This window comes from Accipiter gentilis, chromosome 28 (genome assembly GCF_929443795.1).
Source record: "Accipiter gentilis chromosome 28, bAccGen1.1, whole genome shotgun sequence".
Classification (NCBI taxonomy): domain Eukaryota; kingdom Metazoa; phylum Chordata; class Aves; order Accipitriformes; family Accipitridae; genus Astur; species Astur gentilis.
In genome coordinates, this window is record NC_064907.1 from 13,668,806 (window position 1) to 13,694,655 (window position 25,850).

The 25,850-nt window shown below is 43.6% G+C and overlaps 1 protein-coding gene across 6 annotated transcripts in view; it reads right to left on the minus strand.

The window, feature by feature from the left end:
• The window catches only part of FAM120B (family with sequence similarity 120B), a 55,439-nt gene extending 36,346 nt beyond the window's left edge, over positions 1-19,093 (minus strand). Inside the window, exons 1-4 of one of the 6 annotated variants that reach the window (XM_049831014.1) lie at positions 19,063-19,093; positions 14,633-15,678; positions 11,175-11,355; positions 4,943-5,038 (exon numbers count right to left, since the gene is read on the minus strand). In XM_049831014.1, the coding sequence (XP_049686971.1) occupies positions 4,943-5,038; positions 11,175-11,355; positions 14,633-15,652 (1,297 nt within the window). In that variant the 5' untranslated portion in view covers positions 15,653-15,678; positions 19,063-19,093. The other 5 variants (XM_049831015.1, XM_049831017.1, XM_049831018.1 and 2 more) reach the window with 5 other exon arrangements.
• Positions 19,094-25,850: the final 6,757 nt, after the last annotated feature.

A 25,850-nucleotide genomic window follows, 5' to 3' on the forward strand; every position in this document is an offset into this window, starting at 1 on the left:
CCAAGAAAGCCCATTAACCAAATGGTACTAATTCTCTGGAGATCGGGGAAAGTAGAAGATAAGTCAGTATTTTCTTTCTTCATCTCCCTGATAGATGTTTCTTTTACTATTTTTAAGACTAACTCTCCCATCAAAAGTTTTAACTATGTAAAGAACTACCACCATACAATCTGTAAGTTTCTAACCTTATTTTGTAGGGAAATATATATATTAAGAAAAAATACCAGTTGCTAGATTGGAGTTAGAAATGCAGGTTAGTGATAACACAAATACTGGTCCTGAGTGGGCCAGTACAGACAGTACAGTAAGACTTAGATTACTGGTTTTGATACTGGTAATTGCTGCCTTAAGAAAAAAAAAAAAGAACAGCAGAAACTGACTTCCAGGAAGAAAAGCAAATATAACATGCATAAAAACAAAACAAAGCCAACTTTTCCTACCAAGGCTAAGCAATTTTAATGTGCAAACAATTTTTACATGGGTAAACTCAGAGTTTTGATGGTTTCTGCTTTCCAGAAGGTTCCCAATCAGCTGCATATGAAGAAATACGCCAAGAATCAGTTAAAGTAAAGTACTCTTTCCATCTCTACAGTTATTTTTTTAAATGAATTGCATCCAGGGGTATACCTAATAATAGAAATTTTTCTTTCTTCAGAGTAAACCCATGAACTACATCAATAATCAAGATTACATATCTATATTGAGAGTGCTCAACAAAAAATTCAAGACATCTTTTCCATAAACAGTTTCTTACACTTTCAGAAACAACATCTACTTGTGCCTGGGAAAAAGAGGTATTCATGAATTATGAGTTATTTACTCTGGGAAAGAAAAATTGACGCTATCTCCTTTTGGAACATACCAACCGAAAGCCTTATTTTTCTGAAAGGATCTCTTCTACAAGTAATGAAATTCCATGTAATACCCATTATATTAACCCTTAAATGAAAGATAAGTAAAACAAACACACTGAAGTTTAATGACTCTCCTATCATGCAGTCAGCAACAGACCTAAGATTCATATACAGTAGACCCGCAAAACTGTTCTCCGCTCTGGTTACATCCTCACTACATACTTTACAGCAATTAGAAAACACTCTTGAAAAAGAGAAATTTATTTGGATAGGGAGGAGAAATATTTTAATTTCTAAACACATCTAAATATTTACTAAATTAACCTTAAAAAAAACCCAAAACTGAGTAACAAAAGTGAAACAGAACAAAACATACTTAGATATATGTAATTGATACATCTTTACTGCAAAGATTAGTCATGAGAAAATTGTCTGTCTTACTGGGGTCGTAGGAACCACAAGTTCCTATGAATTACAGAGAGATACTCAATGCATATGCTTATGGTTATTCTCAACATGCACAAAACTGTGTGAAAACCATATTCAGTACTATGTAAACTGTAGTCCTTGGGACCTGGAACTCCAAGAAGAGCATCGCAAAGACCTGCATGGAGGTCAAGAGGTACTACTTGCGTAAACACAAAAATGGACAACCAAGAAATTATGAGAAAAAGCATTAATTTTTTTTTCCTTTTTCCTTTTCACTCACACATTTAAAGACATTGTCATATAGAAAGCATCACGATAAACAAGAGCACTTCAAGGGAATACATAAATATTTCATTTGTTTGAACTTCAATAGCTGGTTTATGAATATGCAATGCATGCAGAAGTTGTAGAATGCATTAATACTATGGTATTGTTGAACTCAAGGCTTACAGAAAGGTGATCCTCACATTCATATCAACTTAAAACATGTAATCATTATGTATATAGATACAAATGTATAATATTAACTGCTCATGTATATCTGAAGTAATGACTACTGAAATTTTATTTTATAACACCAATAATAGAACTTCAACACTTCATCGTTTTACATGCTCATGTAAACACAGAGCAATAAAAATCAGTTTGTAAAAACATACTTGCTAGGAACACTCAATATTAATTTGTCAACAACTATGGCCAATTTTAAAGATGACATAAACCCAAATGCCAGGTAAATTTGACCATTAAAGAAGCATTCCAGAGACAGCATTTTGAACATAAGCATATTCATGATATATTCCTGTAAGATGTAATCATTAGCATACTGAAAGTACATCCAAAGTCCTGTGGTATGAAGCTACAATATCCTACACATTTTCAGAAATAAAATGGAAAGCAGAATCCATACATTTCTAGTAAAGACAAAACTTCCTCTCTTCCATGTAAACTGCACACATATCAAACAGATCAGCTATGTTCACAAGACACGGACGTTAAACAGTATTTCCTTGGGTCACAGATCTTCTAACAAAATTAATTTCTCAGAGACCATTTTTATCAATTTAAGTGCTGCTCCGTCAATGTGTGGGAAACATAATGATCACATTCATTCAACTGAAAGGAAACATTCCAGAAGGGAGAAAGAGAGACAGAGAAGGAGAGCAAGTGCAGATGCTATTTCAGAAGACTGTCTCTCAAGAAAAATATATATACATAATACACACTGTATTTTAAATATATTTTAAGCCATCATCTTACAGCCTTTAGGATTCAATATTTCATTTTTTTAAAAAAAGCTAACATTCAATCAATCACCTGCAAGCTTTTCAGATACAAGACAGTTCTGCTGTTTTACAGACACACACGCACAAAAAAATCAGTGGGAATTCTATTTTTTTTAAGATCAATGTGAAATTTAAAATGTTTATGGTTATGCACATTACAGTTCAAAGTTCATATCAAATAGTCTTTCTTCAGACTTTTTAAATCTAGATCATATTCAACAGTGTCAGGATTTCCCACATATTCTTAGTACACTTCTAAAGTAGTTGTGATAATGAGGTTATAATTTTTTTCCAAAAAAGATAAACCAAAGAACCTTCCCAGATTAGTTGCACCTGTGATTTTTTAAATAGTTTCTGGTTAGTTTTTTTCTCTTTTTGAGTAACCTTATCTTGATTGACAGCTTTGAACTCTAACTTCCTATAACAACTTCTTTAAATTTAGCTCTAAATATGATCCCTGTCTGAAAATCGTGATGCGCTGTTGAGAACCTTATTTGGTGAATTAGAAAGTCATGCTGTGGAAAATAAGAGAGGCATGAGTGAATGTAAGGCATACAAATATGGACTGCAAAAATTTTAGAAAAATATTTGTTCGCTGAAGGAATGACAACAGAGCACTAAAAATAAACACTGGAAGTCCTCCTCCCCTTTTTTAATAGTCTGCTTGAACAGCCTTTCATTGCTGAGTTAGTAAAGATTATGCCTGCGAAGATGCTGGTTTTATAAACTCCTGTTATGTGGTTGCTATAAACAAACACACACAGTGATTTTAAATCCTATTTATTGTCAACATGAAGGTGGGTTCTATGTGTAGCATGTTTGCAGAGCAGTAGCGCCAGAGTACATGAGACTAAGTGAATTCCTCTCCAGGAAGGGAGGAAGGTACTACGCTATCTGGGAAGGAAAATTTCACAACAGTAAATACAGTATATTTGCCATGCAAACTAACATGTAACTACATAGGTATGGTTTCATTGAGTTTTGTTTGCTTGTTTTACAAATGCATGTTCCCAGAGCATTGTATGCTGAAATAAAACAGTTGTACAGGACAGACCAAACAATTTTTACCCTGCATATTCATATCCATTTGGAAAATTTCACAGCAATTTCATGCTATCATCAAGTCAATGAGATAATCACCCTCCTAATATCATATCAGGGGTACTGGACAGTAAAACAACCGTGTATCAAATGAAACCTTGTTTGTACTTTATCTATATAACTAATTTCTTTCCAAACAGTTCCTTTCAAAAGGATTTTGAAAAGGCTAGTATCTAAAGAGCAATTGTTTTCCCTTCATCCTTGAATTTGAAGACTCATTAAATATACGAGTTGCAAATATGAAGATAAACGTACAATCTTAGGATACCTTAAAATAAAATTTACTATAACCCTAGAAAATTAAAACCAAGTAGGTTCTAAAGCAAACCCTAACCAAAAAAAAAAAAAAAAAAAAAAAAGTGCATGCATTTCATCTCCTTCTGAATTTGGATTTAGACCATATCCGAACAAGGACTGCTACAGAAAGCTCTGGGTACTCAGGGAAGAAGTGCTGGTAATTACCCTCAAAAAGTTGAATAGATAATAATTTTTCTTAACAAGATATCAATAGTATTATATATCAATGGAACTATTTCATTTCATATGAAAGACTAAAAAAACCTCTGAGCTCCTGATCCACATGACAGCAGAAGACGAGAGAGAGAGAGAGAGAGAGAGCGTGCTGTTTACTTCCCATCCTAAACTTGTATTGCATCATACAATTTTTCACTAAAGGGTATGATACTTCCTCGTAAATGTAACACATTCCTCATAACACTAATTTCACTAAAAGTGTTCATGAATGGGTCCTTTACCAAAGGATAGAAGGTAAAACCACACAAAACACTTGATCCTTAAGACAGTAGAAAGTTTCAGAGAAACAGAGAGCCTAATTATTCTTTTTATCGAAAGCTGGATTCTCTTTTGGGGTTGTCACACAGGTGATCTAAAAATGACCCTTTTTTATATTCTCCACCAGTCTCATTAACACATTCTCTCAAACAGCTTAGCAGAAGAATTTTGATATGGCCCTACACACCACTTATCCTGGCCTCAGAGCGGTATTTAGAACCTCTAAGAAATTGTTTGCCTTTTAGAACTGATGTTTGAATTAGCACTGGGTTTAACAAGACATAGTAATAATATGTAGCTCAAAGCTGAATCCTATTATAATTACAGAGGGTGATTTAAAAGCAATTACAGGCATGCAGCATTTCTGCTTTAGCTCCTTGTTCTCCACAGTAATTTTGGATTTCATATCAAACATGTGATGATGGATTGTCTAACCTGACTTTAGTGATGTCATTTATTTCAAACACATTTTTATTCTACCTGGAATAGAAGGTTGTACAGGTTGTATCAGCTCCGGCTGCTGGAGAGGATTTCCAAAATAGACAAACCACTCTTTTACCACAGGATAGGCTCCACCTAAAAAAGACAGAATTGGATCAGTAAGTCAAATGCAAGTATTGCCACTAGTGTAGAAGTTGGAAGCAGTGGTGATCAGGATTCTAAAGTAATAGAAAGTACTTCATAATGACTTGTTTGCTCAGCTTCTCCAGAAACAACCCAAGAAAAATTAGTTTTAGTATCTTTATGACAATTCATCAGAACAAATGAAGAGAGTTTGAATTATGTACTATAAACATGAATTTGGAGTTGGGAACTGCAGCCAAAAATATAAGAGTCTGTGGAAAGCATTCTAAAACGGCTTTCAGCCAATTTTAGGCCTTCCCATTCCAAGGCAGTTCAGGAAGCTGTGGAGGCATACGGCATAGCTTAGGGACCTACGTGAGCTATCTCAGTCTCTCAGGGCTGTCACACTGCTACATATGCAGGCAGTCCTTAATATGATTCTCCTCCCAACTTGCCCTGACATTTCCTGTGTCAGGATTTGAGACAAAATCTTTATAAGAAGGCCTTGATGGCTATTTGAAAGCTGACAGCAATGGAGTCATCCCACCATCAGATGCAGAGCTTTTACAGCCCATTGTTCCAGACCTTTTATCTAGTATAAAGGGATTGTTTATGCATAATAGCTCAAGTGGCTTCCTACCCCCTAACCCCAACTCTGCCCCGCCCCCCAGTAAAGAGTAGGGTGCCTCTTAAATTAAAAATTCCACTACTTGAGTTGTGCATCTAACTACTTGATGCCTACAAAAAAAAAAAAAAAAAAAAATACCCTCAGAAAAAACTCAAGCATTTAGGAATTTTTGAAACGCAGTCTATCCAATTTTCCAATTTCCCAAAGTTAGCTCATAACCATTCCAATGCAAGTCTTCATAAAAAAACCCTAGAATCATTATTGTTGTTATAAATGGTGCTTCTGCATTCTGTCCAGATTTTGCTTATGGTAACTATGTCATAGTGCCCTAAATTTCCACCCTCTGTAGTCTAGTAAACAGTATGAAGTAAACAGATTTAGCTAGTCGTGGGCACTTGGAATAGCGTTTTCAAATCTTTTCCAGTCAAATCTCAAAGCTTTTTTTTTTTCCTTCCCTTGTCCCTTTCCAGATTCACAGAATTGCATCTAACTCCTTCCAGGTCTCACCCAGTGCTGAAGCCACTGTTCTTAAAAATTCCTGCCTTTTATCATCAATTCCAATCACCCTGTGCTTTAGTGCACAAGATTTCTGCTGCCACATTATGAACCCTAATCAAAAACTTCACCTAGCTTAAAACAAACCAAACCAATCTCTCCAACACTTTCCTTTCCTTCCCTCCACCACCCCAAAAAGTTTGGTCACATTAATTTCCTGATCTCATTTGTAGCTCAACGCTGCAAATGAACTGTTGGCATTAATGAATGAGTAGTGTGCTATGGTGCAAGGACAGAAATTCCTCAGATGGAGTTCTAGTGTCAGGGATAAGGGAGGGGGGAAAAGAACACGACAAAACCTCTTTTACAGCCCCGGTTCTTCCTTCCTTACCCATGGGCCTGCAGCACAAACTCCCAATAAAGGTGAGGAACTGAAGGACCAGCAGCTGGACTTTGAGGGACAGCATTACACCTGGCTTGCCATGCTTCACTGTTCAAAAACTGATGACATTAAGAATAAAATGAAAAATGCCTACACTGCAGGTGGGGGAAAGCCTTAAACTGCACATTCCAGTAGCTGAATAGTCTCACATCTTGATTATAAATAATTGCCTATGATAACGCTATTTCAGGAACAAAGCCCTCCAATTTAATATCCCAAAGTCACTTTCAGAAACATTCTGATGTTTTAGCATTCTGTTTGGAGATTTAGTATGTAAATTACTCTGCTTTATTCAATCTATTCAGCTCATTCAGCCTCAAATTTTAGCCTGGCTTCTTAAGGAAGCAAGCCTGGTACAATTATGACATCTGTCTTATAATTAATTCATGGATGCACTGCTCTGTTTCAACTAAATCTGACAGAGGAGGAAAGATTTCAAACACATTAAATTCCTAAACATTTTGTGCAGCTGGTGACTCAGCTGACAGAGGGACCAACTGAAAGATAGGCAGGAAAGTCAAGTTACCTGTTGTATCCGAAATGGCAAATCTGGACAGCAAATTAATACAGAAGTTGCTATGGAAGAGCTAGAGCTGAATAAAAAGCTAGATGGCATTTGGGGAGAGCAGGAGGCAATAGGGAACATAGTCGAGAACACAATATATTGCAGGAGGGAGTTGTCAAGGACATGGGAAGAAGTTAAGAGCATGCTAAGAAGCATGGAAATATAAAAGCTTCGCTGAGGGGAAGCTGGTGGGGACAGTCACTCTTTAATAGTTCCACAACTTGCAGAAAAACTTATCAAAATGTTTCTTGATTCCAAATGCCAGAGAAATACTATTTTTACATCACCCACCGAGCTCAAGCACAGTAAAAAGAGAAGTCAGTAGGAAACCTCTAGTTTTGTTCTTTTAATGTATGTTAATGTTGGTACAGGGCATAGCACCACATCAGCTGCATGCTTTTCACTATTATAGTCCATTACTAACAACAGTATATTACTGTTCACATAAGTAGCCAAATAAATAGAGCTGAAAGCAAGGTCCGGCAAACTGACAGCACATTAACATACCAAGAACAAAATGGAAACATGATTACTAAATGCCAACCCTTCCTGCATGGAAATATGTCTGGAAAAAACCAACAATTTTTGAAACTTTTTTCTGCACAATGCACATACAGAATACCACCAGTGAAATTTAAAAAATAGCAGTTCCTTTGTTTAAATAGATTCTGAACAACCTGTGGAAGCACGGCTCAGGCAGCCTAAGGAAAATTTCAACTATGGGCAAAACACGAGACAGTTGGAAACACTGTTATGTGTGATCCTCTACACCTGCAACAATGCCAGCCCTCCTGAGTGGTCACTGGTGATAACTGGCAAGAATCCTGCTAACGGACTGTTTCTGACAGTGCCAAAGCGAGGGTCAGTCTGGCCTGCTAATGTTAGAACTGGGAGTGATGCCAGGACTTCCAGGAGCTGGCCATGGGCTTAGGCTACATTACATAACCTCCTAATTGGCAACAGTCATGCAGGTGCAGGTACTTCCATGGACTGCGCTAGTGCCAAAACCTGCCAGCTTTGTTCTGAACTCTTTGCACGCAGAAGAAAGAGCTTGGCTGGTGCATTATTTACTGTTATTTTCCCCTCCTTCTTGAGTTTTCCCAATAGTACTGTTTTCCTAGGAAAGATGCTATAAGTTGACAATTTATATATCACTATATGCAATATTCCACATAATGATCAGAAATAGCTCTATTAATTATAAAGATACTTTTAAAATACAACAAATGCCATGTTATCAGGATCACCATCAACCTCCTGTTTATTTTTGTAGGGTCAAAAACAAGGCTGTGATTCCAGCAACATTTCCAGGAGTAAAGGTACACACATGCTTACCACATACCAAACTGTACCAAAGACACAGCTTCATAAGCAATTCTTTCAACAGCACTGCTAACTTTTACAGGGGACCACCGATTTGCTCATTCCCACACTCCCTGCCATTCCCTCAGGCTGTTTCACCACAGTTGTTTGTGGCTACACAAAGAGTCAGATGGGGAAACAGAACCAGGTTAGTGACCTGACTGCAAGAAAGGGAGGGAAGAGAGAGAGGGGCTATTTTCAGTTTCTCAAACTAGGCCACCATGCAGCTGCACAAACAGCTGCACCAGCACAACTGAAAGGTTGCACAGGGACTGAAATGAGTGGCCGTGCAAGAGAATTACTTAAACTGGCACTGACAGCAAAAGAAATGCTTATCACACTACAGCTTCAGGCAAAGTGGCATGGTCTAGGCATGTGATTTCAAAGTATAAGACAACATCCAGCTCCTATGGATTCTTGGGTCTCTCAGGCACCCTTGGAAATCTCAACCTAGACATTCAAAACTAACAGTTTCTTGTTTCAGGGTAGAGGAAACAGTTTACATTATTTTTAACTTGTTCTTACTAAAACTGTAACCGCTGCTTTTAGTAAATGTTGGCTGCTTTGCTATCCCTATTTAACAGTAAATAAGCAGATTTGCAAACTGCAAAGAGGTCAGTTTCCAACATAGGAATCTTGTAATTGAGGGCTCTTATAGAACAAAAAAGAGGATCATTAACACATACACCACTGCAAACTGGAACATGGTGTAGAGTTAGCCAAGTTAGCTTCAAATGAGCTACATCAGCAACTGTATCCCAATGGCAGCAGACTCCACATGGACTAATTTAGTTAGTTGACTCCTTCCAATAAGCTCCTTTTTAATACCAATCCAAAGTAATTCTACATTATAATACAACCTACATACAGTGTAGGTTACTTCTTCCCATCCTACCCCTCATCAAATTACAAAAAACAGACAATTTGACCTCATCGGAGGGAAACTGGCAAAGGATTCTACTTACTTTGTAAAGAACAAAACTTCCTTGTAGGTCTAGCAGCAAATTCATAATAAATAATGCTTACATTTACTTATGAATTCCCATACAGGCTCTGATTAATGATCTACACTGTTGACTTAGAAGCAACTATACACTGGAATAAAAAAAAAACAACCCATGAACTACTAGGAAGTGACATGGTTAAAGCAGTTAGAGGTAGATACAAGCACTAAAACCACAGATTTAATAGGGGTGTCCATGCAGACACACTCTACCTACCTTTCTAGAAGGGTTAAGGATTGAGGGTGCACTATGATTTACTTTAGAAAATTTTCTCTGGAATTTGAAGCATGAACTGAGAACAAATAATACATGTTATCTGTGGTTTTATTCTAAAAATCACTTTCTTAAAAAGACCTCGTTCACGTTCAAATTTATTTTTCAGTAAGATTCTAAATTAATGTTTCTGTGTTTCAGTTCTAATCTTCTTCATCTGAGTACTACACACGCTGTAACGCAAATGCAAATCTGCCTACTACCCTGCCATCTCACAGCGACAATTGTTAATTAGAAGTTTTGGTCTGGGTGTTTCTGAAAACATCAGTGAATATCCTGCTGCTAGAGGAATAAACAAAACCCAACCAAGTTATAATTGTCTACAAAATTTAGAGGCAGCAGGCCGAAAAATGAAAAATGACAGATGTGCATGATTACTGCTGAGATTTTTGTTACTCTCTCCAAATGACTATGTAAACTCTGATTCAGTTTTTCCTATTTTTATTTCCCTATTATGGTACAACTTCAACCTCTAGCTGCTGAAGGAAGTCAGGTACTTAATTACCTTTCTGTGCCTTTCTAAGCACATAGTCTGTATAATAGCTTTGATGGCGGTGCACTTTCATCAATAAAATGTAAAGTGATTACCAAGGAGAAATGAACATATTAAAAAGAATAAAAGTTCAGTACATTTTTAATTTTCAACTCACTGCCTAAAAGACACTGTAAAGATAACATTTAACTATCGGAAGTCTTAAGAACATAAAATTTGTCCAAGGATGTGAATAAAGAATTCTCTGTGTTAAAGCAGAAGAATGGAAGCACAGATATATATATATACACATATATACACACCTGGTACACAATCTGTTTATACCACTGGATAAAGAAATGGTATTTTCTTGCACTTTGATGAAAGAACTAATAATCACTGGCATGACTACTTGCATTTGTATTTCTACAGTAACTATATTTGACTACCCACTGTTCTTAAAATTGCAGACTTAAAATGAACAGAAGGTAAAACTGTAACAGTACATTACTGTTTCGCAAAAGTATATTACAACTAATTCATCAGGAGCTACACTTACCAAAGCAAGATGAGGTTTCATATCCTCTCAAACTTTTAAAATCTTCTAAATGTCATTGTTTTGCTCAATCTTTTTGATCATTAAGAACTTTCACAACTTACCATTTAACAAGGAAAAAACCTCAGTTTTTAAAAATCTCTTTAAAAGCACTGATGTTGAACAGCATGTAGAAAAACTGCAATTTCATTGTCACATTTTCTCTTGATTCCTTAAGAAGTACACTTCAGCTGCCCACAGTTTTTATCCTAAATGCCATGCTGATGTAGCCACTGAAACAATGAACTCAAGGTTTCATATTTCAAAATTGAAAGTATACTTGAATAATGGTGTAAGTAGTTTAATCCTTACCTTTTTCAGATTCCAACAAGACAGAATAAATATGCTGACGAGCAGGGCGGTAAATAAGTGCCTGTCCAGGAATCTCTGTATCACATTCATCTTCCAAAGAGTTGCTGCACTCAATCTCTCCATTACTCAGGATATTGAAGATTGTATAATTTTCAGATTGGATATGCTGTTCTTTAGCTAACTGTTTGTTCAAAGAAGGAAGAAGGCATTATCTCCAAAACTAAGAAGGATCAAAAAATAACAAAATGTATTCACTGTTGAGGAAATAGTACTTCCTCTACTAGTGGAAATGGAGGGAATGGCCAGGGAAGGAACATGTGCTTTTTCAAATAACACCAGTACAGTATATTTTCAGATGTCTAACTTTTTGTGGACAGGAATCCCCAGGAAGCCCATCATTTCCTTTCTTGGCCCCTCCTTGAAATCGTAAACCTTGGGGTTTTTAATGACAGTTTTTAAGAGAGTAATTATTCTTAAAATGAATTCTGAATTCAGATATAGAAAAATGAGCTGCCCTCCTTTAGTCACCTGAAAACCTATCCTCTTTAAATAGTGAGTGAAGGCATGACAAAACCCAAACTTTTAATTTTATTCCAAGATGAACAACATAAGACAGCTCCATTTCTTTCCTGAGCTGATTCTGCATAGTTTACATTGTGGTGAAATTAGAATACTGAACTTCACCACACTTTAACTTTGCAATAACTCTTCCCCAAGAAAAGAAATACAATCTACTCTAGTGAGGAAAACCAGGTCTGCAGGCTGTTGCTGAAAAGCAGAATCACAGCATCACCCAGGCTGCACATTAACCACACACAGGGTGCAGATGCAGCTGGCTACAAGCAGCCTTAGTTCCAACAGGGACCGCTGGTCTGGAGCAACTTAGATGCAGAAGCAATGAAGCTGCTCTCGGGCAGTGCAGAATTTCAACCAGTAACACTTGTAACCCAGACTGGCCAAATGCAGAGCCAGACTTTCTACCTCACAACCTCAGACCAAAACTATGGAGGCGTTCAAACAGCTGAGCCGAGCCATTTCCATGGGGTGCCACTAGTAAATCCTCCTGGACCCACCATACCATGCCATATGGTGAGCAGGCACTGAAGTTTCCCTGCTCTGCACTCCCTGCATGTGTCACACTATCTGTATTATTTGGGTTGTGACATCCACGCAGCTATCTCAGCATCTTTCACTGGGAATTACCAGATCACTGGCCAGAGCCAAATTCACCATTTCTGCAGAATTCCAGTATTTGCAAACCTGGGAACTCAGCAGGTGAAAGCTGCAGTCAATCACTGGGTCATTACTGATCAAAACTGATTCTACTGAAATGTCATACTTTCAGAAGAAATTCTCACCTGAGCATAATATCAATGGTAGGCTTCTGTATACAATGCCAAACAACAGAGCATTTTCTTATAGCAATATATTAATGGTTGCCCTGAAAGAAATACTTCAGTATTCCTAATATACGGAAACGTTATTCCCCAAATCTACTTTTGTATAAAATAAAAACAAAGAGTTAAGTATTTCTAAGCATAATTTGAATGAAGCATTGAACTATTTCATACAAACCACTGTCACAGATACAAGATCATTTGAAAATACTAGGTTCTTGCAATTTGCCAATAATCTACACATCCTTATGAACCAAAAAAAATACAAGCTGATTTCAAAAGTATTGCTGTATTCAATGCTGTATCTCAAAAAAATATTTCTGATTTACACCTACAGTCAGCTAGAAAGTTATGCTTTGCTTTTCTGAGAGAAGCAGTAACATGAGGCCATGTCCTCAAGGTTGGAACTGAGCTGTGTATGTCATTTACGTGCAGTTCAGATTATGTGCAAGGTATGCAGAACTACATATGGGTTTCAAAATACGAAGCAAAGCACACATATTACATATACAAATATTTAAATACCTGTAACAAAATCAAAAGACAAGTTAACATGTCTACAACTTTGACTGTCATGTCCTTGGCCCAGGGACTGGCTTAACATAGGATTTATGCAGCAACAAACAGTGAGGCACTCTTCAATGGAGTTTCTAAACATTATTATTTTATTACAGCAGTAGCTCAGCATGATGCTAGAGAACTGCAACCCTTCAAATGAAAGATCAAGCCAAGAAATAATGACCACTTGTCATAAAGACCGCATGATACATTCTCTTAAGGAGTAAGGATATTACCACTCTTGTCCTGGCCGTAATCCAACCTAGATAATTACATTCTGGCTAATTTTTCCTTGCACTTCAAGCATAAACAGTATTTTTCAACACTTCATTAGGATGAAGGGTTGGTTGTTTGGGTTTTTTTAATAATGTCTTCTGTTTAACTACTACAGTCAAAAGTAAAACATATTCTATCTATGTATGGTTAATAAAAAAAACCAAATATATCTGCTGTTTAGCTGAAATGAACATTGCACAGGTTACAATGTAGTTTTAAAATGTTTTAGTCTTTTTAGAAAAAGAAAATGTAAATTACACAATTACTTTAGAGTAATATGAGGAAACAGAAAAAATAGTTTTAAAGAAAATGCTCAAGACAAGTTAAGAGATAAAAAAATGGCACTCTATTGGAAGTCTACAGGAACCTAGCAAAATAGGGAGTAACAGATGGCTCATATAGATCTAAAATACACTACCTTGTATAGATTTTTCTTTTTATTAAATCTCAATATGTTATCTTAATTGCCATGAATTTACAGAATTGTACTCTAGACTTATTACTATTGCATAAACTCTGATGCAAGGTAGCTCAGTTTCTATTAGCCAGGCAGGCTACCCTAGCTAATATATTCAATCTCTCAGAGCGACCCAATCTGACGTACCACTTCTCACCCCAACGCCAGCACATCTCTGCCCATGTGGGAAGCCGTAAGTGAAACTTGCTAGTGCAGCCCTACCTTTTAACAAGCCACTCGAAGTGCTTTTGGTTCATTCAGGGACAATGAATCTGAAGGATAATTAACCTGATCCAAAAATCAAAAAATACAGATTTATAGGAAGTTTCCTCATCTCCTCCATAAGAGCAATTTCAACTTCTGCATTCTTAGCACAACTCCCTTTGGTATGTTGACTGCACGTGCCAAGCACAGCCAAGCAGAGCACTAACCAGCTGTAGCTGACCTGTGGGTTCTCAAAGCAAAAAGCAAGTCCTTACATCGTGCAATACATGGGAAGTATATCTCTATGCCCAGTGACTGGCCTATACAGGAGCTGCTCCCCATTATTTGACCTGCTTGATGCTTCAAAGAGAGGAACCACTTTTAATTAAATGTGCTGCATCTGCCCTCATTGTGATGCATGTAATAGTCCTAACCATGGCTGTACTTAACAGACAAAAGATTTTGCTCAAGCAAATTTAAATCAATAGGTTCGGTGTACTCATTACCAACTTCCACTAAGTAGTCATGGCAATAAAGTGACTGTTAAGCTTTAAAAAACAAGGTACCTGAAAGATTTCTTTATCCTGACACATGGCTGTTTGTTGTTGAAGGGAGAACATTTGGCAATTTCTTGCGTTGGGAGGAATCCACGGAGACTGCTGCCCAGGCAAAAGATAGGACTCCACTCCTCTGCAAAGTAATGTCTTGTCTGATCCCAAAGGTAGCATCTCTTCCAAGTGTTTCAGGCTGCTGTATGAGCATGGAACTTTTGAGATGTAATTTGCTACAGCTAGAAGGACGTTTGTTCTTCTGTTGTAGCTGTTATTCTTGTGGGGACTGGTGACTAAACATTTCTGCCAAAAGCCTCCCAACAAGCTTTCTGGAACAACATCATTGCCAAGCAAGCAAGCAAAGAGAGGGAGGTGTGTCAAACTAAGACCCAACACACGGCAAAGATCTTCTCGAGAGTACATAACAGTGACCAGTCTGTCCAGACGGAGCTTCTCAATGGAAAAGTAGGGGCATGTGTTATAGATGAGGTAGTCACTATCTTGCCCAAGAATTCCTATGCAGTTATGCTGCAAACCATATGCAGCCACCTCAAAGTCTGCCTCTTGCAATGTGCATACTGTTTTTTGACCAAGCGACTTCAGGGCAAAACGCGTAAAAGTAGGCAAAGCTGAAGGAACAACAAACATTTCTCTCCCTGGTTGTTTCCTGTGAGTCTTGATAAACTGAAATATTCTGGCTATTTCCTTGTTATTCTGCAGCCTCCGTTTGATCCACTCATCTCTCTTTTTCTCTTCTACCACTCCATCAAAGTAAAACACCAACTTGATACCAGCTGCCATAAAAGCTTTAATAAAATCCTCTAAACTGGCAAGGTATTCCCGCCACTGGCCACCACATACCCAGGATTCTGGTGTGTACCAGTATCTAACACAACTCATGGCATCTACTACGACAACAGGCGGGAAATCGGGATGATCGATGCGATGTTTTTCTGCCATCTCTCTCAGATCTACTGTTCTGCATGCATCAGGGCAAACTCTTGCCACAAATCCCTGCAAACCTTTAATGCCCATGGCTGATCTCTGAAACTCACAGCAGTCTGAAAGAACAAAAATAAAAACAACATTCTAAAGTGCAATATTGAGAAACATAATGAAATTCTATGATCAAAGAAAAGCAGCTTGGAAACTGAAGAGTCAGTTTTCTGCTTTTGCCGACAGCTTGTTGTGCCAACCTGGCCTTTAAACAGTTTGAACCAGTTTTCTTCCCATCAACAAACTGGACATAAGCGCCCATTCACTTTGTCTTCCACTTCTGCTTTTTTTCATATCAGTGAAAACTGCAAATATCAAAAGGTTTTCATAAATAAGACTTTAAAAAATTCAGATTAATAGCGTCAAATACAGAAAAGCATGCATTGCTAGAGAAGCAAGTATAGACGTAATTAAAAGCTTTGTAACATCTTAGCTGACTGCGTACAACACAGGAATTAATGGCTTGATTTTCACACTAAAAGTATATGAACATCTTTAATTGAAGTCAGCGGAAAAAGTACTGAGTAACTTTGGAAATCAGTCTTGTACCTTGATTATGCAAATAGCTCAGTTACCATCTGAGTTTACAGACAGCAGTCCATTGATACAGCACCAGTTGCAATACCTCTACTTCTGCAAGTTTTGATAGTATCAGTTCTGCTTTGAATCAGAAATTCAACCCATTTTACCATTGTGTCATTTGAAGACATAATTTTCAAGACCCGTTTAAAGAATTAGAGTTTTACCTATATTTTGTGAAACTACATATCTGACTATCCTTGACAGTTATTATATTAAATGGGATTTCTAACATGCACGGCAATTTTGAACCAATCTATTTTAAAAGACACACATGTAAACATTAGGTAGAAATTAAATAATTAAAAATGGAATAAGCCTATTTTCCGTTCAGGAAATACCAAAAGATTGAAGAACAGAGTCTCCAAATTCTGTGGCAGAACTTAACAGCATGCCAAATGAACAAATTTACACGTTCTGAGAGAGTTGTGGGATAAAATTAAAACCCCTGATGACCTCTATTTTTATCTCTAGAAGTCTCAGTGCAAAGAAGTTTGGCACAGTGTCTATGATAGATGTGCTCTTTCTTCTACTACAGCATCAATTTCCTCTAACACAGCACCATTTTAAAGGACCTTGCAATGAAAAATGGAGGTAACAAGCTCCATCAAGCTTTGTTTTCTTCTTTATTCTCAGAAAATCTGTTTTGTTTTCAGTTTGATTTTACCTGAAAGTCAAATCCCTTCCCAGTTAAACAGTGAATAAGTTCACTATGTTTTAATTAAACAGGTACAATTTTTCCTGTTTTTCACACTGCTCATTTCTGACATTTCAATTAGACTGTCTCTGGAGTGTTACATTACCATATACGTGCTTACAGTATATAAAAAGAAAGAAAGGAAGTTGAATTCACAAAAGTATTGTGAATTGACAGCTTTTAAAGGTATTCCTGAGTCCTTGGAGTTTAAATATCTAATACCCTCCAGGCACAGTTTTTGAATTGCATCCTCATTAATCATAGAATAGTTGGGGTTGGAAGGGACCTTTGAAGGTCATCTAGTCCAACCCTCCCCCCGGCATGAGCAGGGACATCTTCAACTAGATCAAGTTGCTCAAAGCCCCATCCAACCTGACCTTGAATGTTTCCAGGGATGGGGCATCAACCACCTCTCCGCACAACCTGTGCCAGAGTTTCACCACTCTCACCATAAACAATTACTTCCTTATATAATGCAATATAAAATAAATATGAAATACACAAGAAATAAAGCTGAGAGCATACAGTAAACCGCATTGTTATAAAATCAGAAATAAATGTGTATGAATCTGCTTCATTGCTGCACATGGATACAAGGTAGGGCACTGCTCTCTCTACGATGCTACTTCCAGCATTACCTGGGTACCCTTAAGACTCCAGTCATTTACTTTTCCAGGAAAGCTGCACCTCCAATTCCAAACGGTTTGAGCACTGGTAGGTTACGGTTTTTATTACTTTCCATGGAGAACTAGCAATGGGTGTGAAGGTCTTCATCTTTCAATCACTAACACACGCGGTCAGACTAAATGATCTGAGATGATTACACAGATGCAGTATGCCGTGGCAAGTCTTTCTTCTGCAAAAATCCATTGCATCCAAGCAAGTTTTAGTTACGATTCAGTACGGATTCTGTCCATAGTGTCTACAATCCTAGAGCAAGAAGTGTGGTAAACAACTTACTAGCTATACTGTACTGTAATAAATGGAAAGAAACATTCTCCCATCTCCTCACACCTGTATTTGAAGCACTCCTCTTGCCTAACAATTTAAGCAAGTCTATGATACAGAGATTATCAGAAAAATTTCCGTTACCAGTACTAGTTTAGCTTAATCAATAGTAAGTTCACAAACATGTGAGCACCTGGCCCCTACCAGCATTTCAGTATTACTATCAAACACATTCACTGAAAGCATAATAAAAAATAGAGAGCTTATATGCTGTCAACCATCCTGTTTCACTACTAAACAGGAATGATTGTGTTAAGGAAATCACTCTCTAATCCATCACAGTAGCAGAAAAGAGAACAAGTAAAATCTACTGATTTGTTCAGTACTTTCATCAGAGGCACCTCAATAAAGTTGGCGGAATCAGGACTAAAATGTTTGATGTTGTAATGCTAAGCTTCCCAAGACCGCAAAACATGCACATTCTGTGCAACAGATGAACAGTTTAAGGCTGGACGCTTATTTCTGATGTTACTTGTGCAAAATGGAGATCTCAGGTTACCAGAGAATCTCAACCGCACTACTATCAAGTGCATGAATCTGCTAGGGGTGGGGATGGTGTCTCCGCAAACTTAAATAATAAAAAACATCCCCCCCCCCCCCCCCCCCCAGTTTTACACAGAAACTCAGGTGACCCCTACAACAGCCGATGATACCACTAAACTTCCTCCTGTCAGCGAGCAACTACCACGATGCAAATTTTATTACGCCCACAGTAACGCACAGCATTGCAAAGGATTGCTAGCAGAAACGTTCACAACCACGGCTCCAGCCCTCACACGAGCCCTCCAGCCGAGGCCCGCAGCACAACGGACCGGGAGCAAAGTCCTCCGCCTCTGCCATGCAGCAGCGCACAGACAGGCCCGCAGCCCCCCGCTGCCTTGAAGGGCCGGAGCCCGTCCCAGAGCGGGAAAGCGGCGGGCGGGCAGCCGAAGGGCCGGCGGTACCTGCCCGCCACTGAGGCGAGGGCCGAGGCCTGCACCGGGCGAGCTCCGAGGGCCGCCGCGTCCCGCCGAGACCCTCCCTCGGGAGGCCGTGAGGGACCCGGCCCATACTACGAGCGAAAACCGGGGCTCCAGTCGCCCTCACCGCCGACGAGCCCCCCTACCCCCCCTCCGGGGCCGTTAAACGGCCGGCCGCCCCCTCCTAACGGCACCTCGCCACTGACCCGAGCCTGCGCTTCCGCTTCCCGCCGGGGCGGGGCTGCGCATGCGCCGGGCGGTAGGGCGGGGCCGGGCCTGAGGCGCCGGGGTTGGAGCTGAGGGGACGAGGCCGTCGCCGTCCCCTCAGGCCCGTCCCCGTCCCTTTTCCCTTTCCCCGGGCGCTGGTAGCGCCGTCCCTGCCGGGGACAGCCGCCCGCAGCGGGCCCCTTCGCATGACAGCAGCGGCGGCGGCGGGGGGGCCGGGCTGGTTTGAGCCGCGGCTGTCCCCTCCCGCGGCCTGGTGTCCCTCGGCTTTGTACGGCCACAATGGGGCCGGAGGGGCCATTGTGCCCCCGAACAAACCCAGCCGGGCCGAGGCGGGGCGGGGACACACACACACACACACACGGGACGTGGGGAGATGAAAGCGTCGCACACCGAAATTGCTTGGACACCCCCCACACACACACCCCCCAGCCCAGGCGTACATGGGAGATTTATGTCGCCCCGTGGCTGCGGGGCCTGCTGAGCGGCGATGGCCTTGGGGAAACAAAGCGGCCCACGGCAGGCTGGCGGGCGGCTCTGGGGGGACATGGCCTGCTTGGGGAGCGGGGGGGCACAATGAGTTTGCTTTGCTTTGCTTGCTAGGGGGGAACCCCTGTTTCCCCAGAGCGCACCCCACCGCCACGCAGCCTGTAGGGTTAACAGCCTGGCTGCTGCTCCACCAGCAACAGGTGGGGACCTGAATAACTTCACATCTTTTTTGGGGGGGTGGGGGGTGGGAGAGGGACACAGGGGAGCCGATGGGAGGATTAGATCAGATGTTATCGCCGGTGAAAAAATTAAACAGAGTGGTGCTCTGGGGAGCACAGATTAATATATTTGGTGACTCCGCATGCACAAAGCCTCACCATTGTAGCCGTGTCTGAATGCCTGTGAATAGGATGGAGCATATGTGGCCTGTCACCGCAGGTGCCCACATCTGTTCGTCTCCGGGCAGATGCTCTCAGAAAAGGGGAGAGCATTTCCAAAAGCTCAGGCCCGCCCCGTCCATACTCATCCTCTTTCTCATAATCACCTTCTGCAGAGGAGTTTCTGCCCCCTTCTTCTTCCCTCCTACTCCCCACCTTCTCTGCACGTAGATGTGGCAAGAAAGAAAAACGACACAAATTGGAAGTGGCTCGGAAAGCCCTGGAAACGTACAATCAAACTGCTCCCCCCCCCCCCCCCCCCCCGCCAAGTTTATTAGCAGCAGGTTTTGCGCTGCAGCCAGCGCACAAGATGTGCACACCGAGCAAAGGGGACTGCGGGCCGTGGGGGGAACAGAAAAACCCTTCAGGCATGAAACGCGGTACAGTACAGCAGCATGCCATGCTGGGGGGAGAGTGGTCTATGCAGCTACTGTCCAGAGTGGTAGTTTGCAGCTACTATTTAGAGTTTTGGCTTAAGGTGATGATTAATAAAACCGGGGAAAAGAGAAGAGAGTTTTCCTTACGAGAACTGGTGAACACAGAGAATATTGCAACCGAAGCTGGTAGCAGAAGGGAATTTTTCCAGCCATCCAGCGAAATCTTGTAGCAGGAACGCCAAACATTTTTCTGAGAAGTGCCAATGCGTTTTTTTACCCCACTTACATGATCTGAGCCCGATTGCTCTGTGACACCCCGCCGAGACAAGCCAGGCCTCAGCGTTGCATGGGGTTACGTTGGGCTTGCCTGATGGGACGGATGGGGTGCTGGGGCACGGTAAATCTCAGGATCGCGGGATATTTCAGATTGGAAGGGTCCTCAGAAGGTCAGCTAGCACAAACACGATCCATGGTTTCTAGCGTGGCGAAGGTCCTGAGTGTCCTGGGAGTTAAAGGGCGGCAAAGACGCCAGTTGCCCAAAAGTGAGGCAGAGCTGCTCCCCAGAGGGACACAGGCGGTGAGAGCATTTGAACCCCAGTGTCCCAGAGCAGAGACCTGTAGGGTGGGAGAGGCAGCACCCATGGGAAGTTTCGGGGGACAGGTGCTGTCTCGGATCGGTGGGGACCCCGAGGGCCTGGGGGAGAGCAAGGCGGAGGGGGGGGGGGGTGGGAAGCCTCCTTCCCCCAGGGCCCCTGATGTCCCCTTGTCCCCAAAAGCCCGGAGGGCAGCCTGCTCCCCGCGGCTCTGCCCCCCCCCCCCTCCTCCCCCCGGGGCGGGCGGTGGTCGCCCTCGCAGGGGTACGCAGCCCTTCACCTTTCCCACTTTGGGGACAGCTCACGCACACGAGTGACCAATTTTATCCCTCGTAGTTTCCCACAAGCAAAATCCCGTCGGAAGCAAGCCAGGGAGCAAACCCAAACAAACAAGTAGGGCAGGGGAGCGGGACGGGTGTGGGTGTGTGTGTGGCGGGGGGGGGTTCGCTTTCTCCTCGTGTGCAATCAGTAAAACACATATAGGGGCACTTCGGGATTTGCCCAGGGAAGGGTTGGAGAGCAGCTGGCTGCGGTAATCTCCTCGGGAGACAAAGGAATGCCCCGTCCCAGGATCACAGGTAAACACACAACCATTGTCATGAAAATGAGGGGCTAGGATAGGGCCGGAGCAGATGATTTGCGATTTGAAAAAGGGGGCTGGGGGCGGGAGGGGGGGGGGGGGGGGGGAAGCCCAGAGCTGCTTATCTATCATCTGGCCTCGCTGTGTGCCAGCTGAGCCACGCGACTGCCCTTTCTTATTCTAATCAGCACATGCCTTTGCAACTTTGGGCTAACCTACACGCTAAACTTCTTAATCCCCCTCCCCGCACACGGCAAGGGCGGCGGAGCCCCTCTCCGGCACCGGCGGCACCTTCGCGGCCCCCCCCCCACCGCCCACTCTCCTCGGCTCGGAGCGGGGGGGAACGACGACCCTGCGGTGGCGGCGGCGGCGGCGGGGTCCCGGAGGGCATCGCCAGCACCCCGCTCACACCGCCGAGCCCGGGGACGGCGGGGGAGCCGGAGCTCCGGGCCGGCCGTGTCCCGCCTGCCCTTCCCTCCCGGGGATGGGGGGCGACGGGGACACGCGGGGACACGGGACAGGTGAAGGGGGCGTGCGGGGAGGGCTGCGGCGGAGGGGCAGCCGCGCACACATACCTCCGTAGGGACTATAGACCTAATTAAAATATTATGCACACTCGGCTACACATAGCTCCACACGTACGCGGCCCTCCGCCGACGCACCGTTCGCCATATGCCCGGAGCCCGCCGTCCCGGGAAAAATCAGGGTTGCGCGCCAGCGATGGCAGCGCGTCGCCCTAATTAACAGAGCCCCCACGACCCCCCTCCTTTTTTTTTTTTTTTTTTTTTTTTTTTAAGTCATTTTTTCCCATAATCTGGCTCGCCTAGAAATAAAAGCCGCGGCTGCTGGGGAGCTCTCGGCCGCGCTGCTGCGCGGTGGGACCGTAAATCCCCGCCGGGGCAGGAGCGGGGCGGGGAGGGGGGGGCATTGCGGGATGGGGATCGATTAGGGGCAGGGAGGGAGAGTACAATACCCCCCCCCCCAACCCCCGACACCAGCAAGCCGCTGGCAGGCGGGGCCGCGCCGCCGCGTCCCGGCCGTGCGGGGTCACCGTGCCCCGGGGGGGGGGGGGGGGGTCCCGGGCACGGCCGGGCAGAGCGTCGGGTGGGACCGTCCCGTCCGTCCGTCCGTCCGCCGCCGGCGGCGGGGGTCGGTGGCGGTGCGCGGTGAGGGGGGCGGCGGGAGAGCGCGGTGCGGAGACACGCGGTTGGGAGCGAAAAAGCGCCATTTGGTTGGGAGCAGATGGCTGGCTGGGGGGCTGATCGCGTCTAAAGGCGTGTCATCCCCCTTCAGCGAGAATCCCTAAGGGCTCCCCTTGTCTTCGAAATCAATGAAAATTAAAGTGCAGAGAATGGATGAATAGTTAGACCTCGAGTCCCTCCTTTGTTCGCCTCAGCTACTGGTGGGCAGGAGTTAAACTACAACAGCCTCCTATAGAAACACTTAAGTTAAACAGTCTCCCCGTTAGCCCAGCATCTGAAAGAGAGAGGGAGAGGGGGGAAAAAAGCAGAAAAAGGAGCTTTCTGCTTGATTTCCCCAATACAGAATCGCGTGGCATAAATTAAGCCGGAGAAGAATGAGCGCCGTGGGCAGGATCCTGCCGGCTCTCACGGCGCCTTTCAGTCACGCTCAGCAGCGGTAATCGAGAAATCTGTGCCACGTCAATTTAACAAATACCCGGTACCGAAGGGGGGTTGTTAAGGATTTGGGGGCAAGTTTTTTCGGGTCTTTTTTTTTTTTTTTTTTCTTCCCCCTATCGCTAGGTTAAAGCCCTCGCGCGTGTAACTTTTTATTTCCAGTATTTTAAGCAAGGGGATGCTAATGGACCAACTTTCTATCTCTCGCGGATTAAAAGATCCGCGCTGATATATCACTTCTCGCCTCCACCGAACGAGCTCCCCCCCCAAATTTCAAGACAGATATTCCCCCCCCCCGCCCCCTCCCCGCCCCACTCGCTTAGTAAAACCGATACGAAGTGATATCCCCCCCCCCCCCCCCCCGCCTTTCCCCGGCGATAACGCCACAGCAAAGTTTACGAAGCAGCGGCAAGCCACTTGAAAAGATGTTGACGCTAGGTGGCAAAAGTAATGTACAGTTTAAAGCCGGCGTTGCTGCGGGGCTCGCCCCCCGCCCCGCTCCCCGCCGCAGAGGCTGGGCACGGCGGGGGCGGGCGGCCCATTCCGCTCCCCCCCCGGGCCGCCCTTCCCTGCACCCTCGCACGGTGCCTGCGGGATGTCTGCCTAGATATAACCCCGTGGTGGGAAGAAAAAAAACCAACCACCCCCAAACAATCAACCCAACCACCCAACCCCAAACACCAAACATTCCTGTACATTTAAGCTTTCGCTTAAGCATCGAGGGGCGGGGAGAGGGGGGAAGAAGAGTACCTGGATGTTGGTGGCTCGTTCGAGCAAAATTAGAACTAAAGGACACACGCGTTGAGAAGCGAAACGTTGCAAGAGTCTGGATGCGTGTTTAAGTCCCGAGGGTACCTGCCAGCGTTTGGGGTAGGTGCCACAAACCCCCAGTAAATGAACGTGGGCAGCTACAGTCCTCGAACAGTCAAGAAGAGCTGGGCTGAATGAACTCATTAGTGATTTTCTTTTAATTGGTACTACCCAATGCTTTTACTTTAAGAAGTCTTTAAGATTTTTTTTTTTTCTAGCGCATTGTAAGATAATTTGTGATCAAGACATCTGCTTCAATGAAAGTCACATTTTGCCATGCAAATGCACGTTTCAACCCAATAAAGTCGCCATAATAAGGCTTTTAGCACGGCATACCTACAGTGAGGTTATTGTAGCCAAATCCTCTCCTTTCGCACACAAGCTTAATCTGTGCTGAAATGATCTGTTACAATTAAAATGACATTTACAGAGACAGTTACACCTTGCATCCTAATGAATCCGCCTGCGCCTACCGAAGGTGTTTAAACAGAGGGCCCGAACAAAGTGGAAAACCCTGCTTCGAGTGACATGCCAGCGTCGCCCTCCAACTTTTATCCCCCGCTTCCATCCATCATTAAGAAACTGCTCAAACGGTAATCATCTCTATCCCCTCTTTCACCGCACCAGTAAACTCCTTCCCATGTTTTTAAGATCAAAACAAAAGTTCCAGTGACTGATGGATATGTACAAAAATAATAAGGTGACGGTCGGTGTAAAGTTGGGTTGTGGTGGTGTGGTTGTTTTTTTTTTTTTTTTTTTTTTTTTTTTTTTTTACGGATGGGGGGAAGTGCTGGAAGGGATTTCTTTAAAAAATGTGCGGACATTGTTGTAGAGGCAGTAGCGTGCGCCGAGGGGAGCTCTTTCTCTCCCTCGCATTGTGCAGGGAGCAGGTGCTGTCTACATTACCATACAGCTGAGAGCACAAAGAGCTAACTGATTCAGCCCTCACACAATAACAAACGGCCTTAATGACAGCCACGCGAACGACACACACCAAACTCACTTTTTACTAAGCTGAAGGAGGGAAAAAAAGCGAGGGAGAGAGGGAGAGGTTCCTGGTGATGATGATAATAATCATAGAGGGGTGCGGGACCCGGGCGGAGCGGGTGGCTCTCTCCGGCAGCGGTGGTGGCGGGGACGGGACCCGCGGAGCCCCGCAGACGGGTCCCCTCCGCGGGTCCCTCCCGTGGGTCCCCTCCGCCAAGCCGCCGGGCCCTCCCCCGCCGCCGGGACCCCCCGGGGACCCCCCCGCCCCTTTCCCTCCGCCGGCGCTATGAGCGGAGCCAAGGGACGGGCGAACCCCGGCTCGGTCGGTTCGCGCAAATTCATCATCACTCCCCCCCCCCCCCCCCAAATTACCCCGGTTATGCCAGGGGAAATGCGGTGTGAACGTCAAGGGATCAGAGTCCCCTTGTTGCGGCTCGCTGGCTCCCACCTCCCTCTTCCCTTTAAAGCCGAGGATGCCCCTTTGGAAGCGGTCGGGATCACCGAGTGACTTTTTGGGGGGCACGGCGGTTGCTTTGCAATTTCAAGAGGTAATTACAACCCGCCGTCCCCGGGGTTGGTTTCTCGCCGGAGCGTGTTGCGCTGGCTCTCGCCGGTGCAGCGGGGGTGTTACCCTCTCCCCGGAGCAGAAGGGGGGATTCTTGCGGTTACCAAATTTGCAGGAATGTAAATGAGCACGTTTTTGTGAGCGCGGAGGGGAGGGGGAGGAGGGTTGCACATTTTACAGCTCACTGACCATTTGGCGATCCATTGAGAGGAGGGTTTGGAAAAGTGGCTCCTTTGTGACAGCTCTAGCCAGATTGGGGGGCTGCTCATTTGCATCTCATTAGGCATGCAGGCG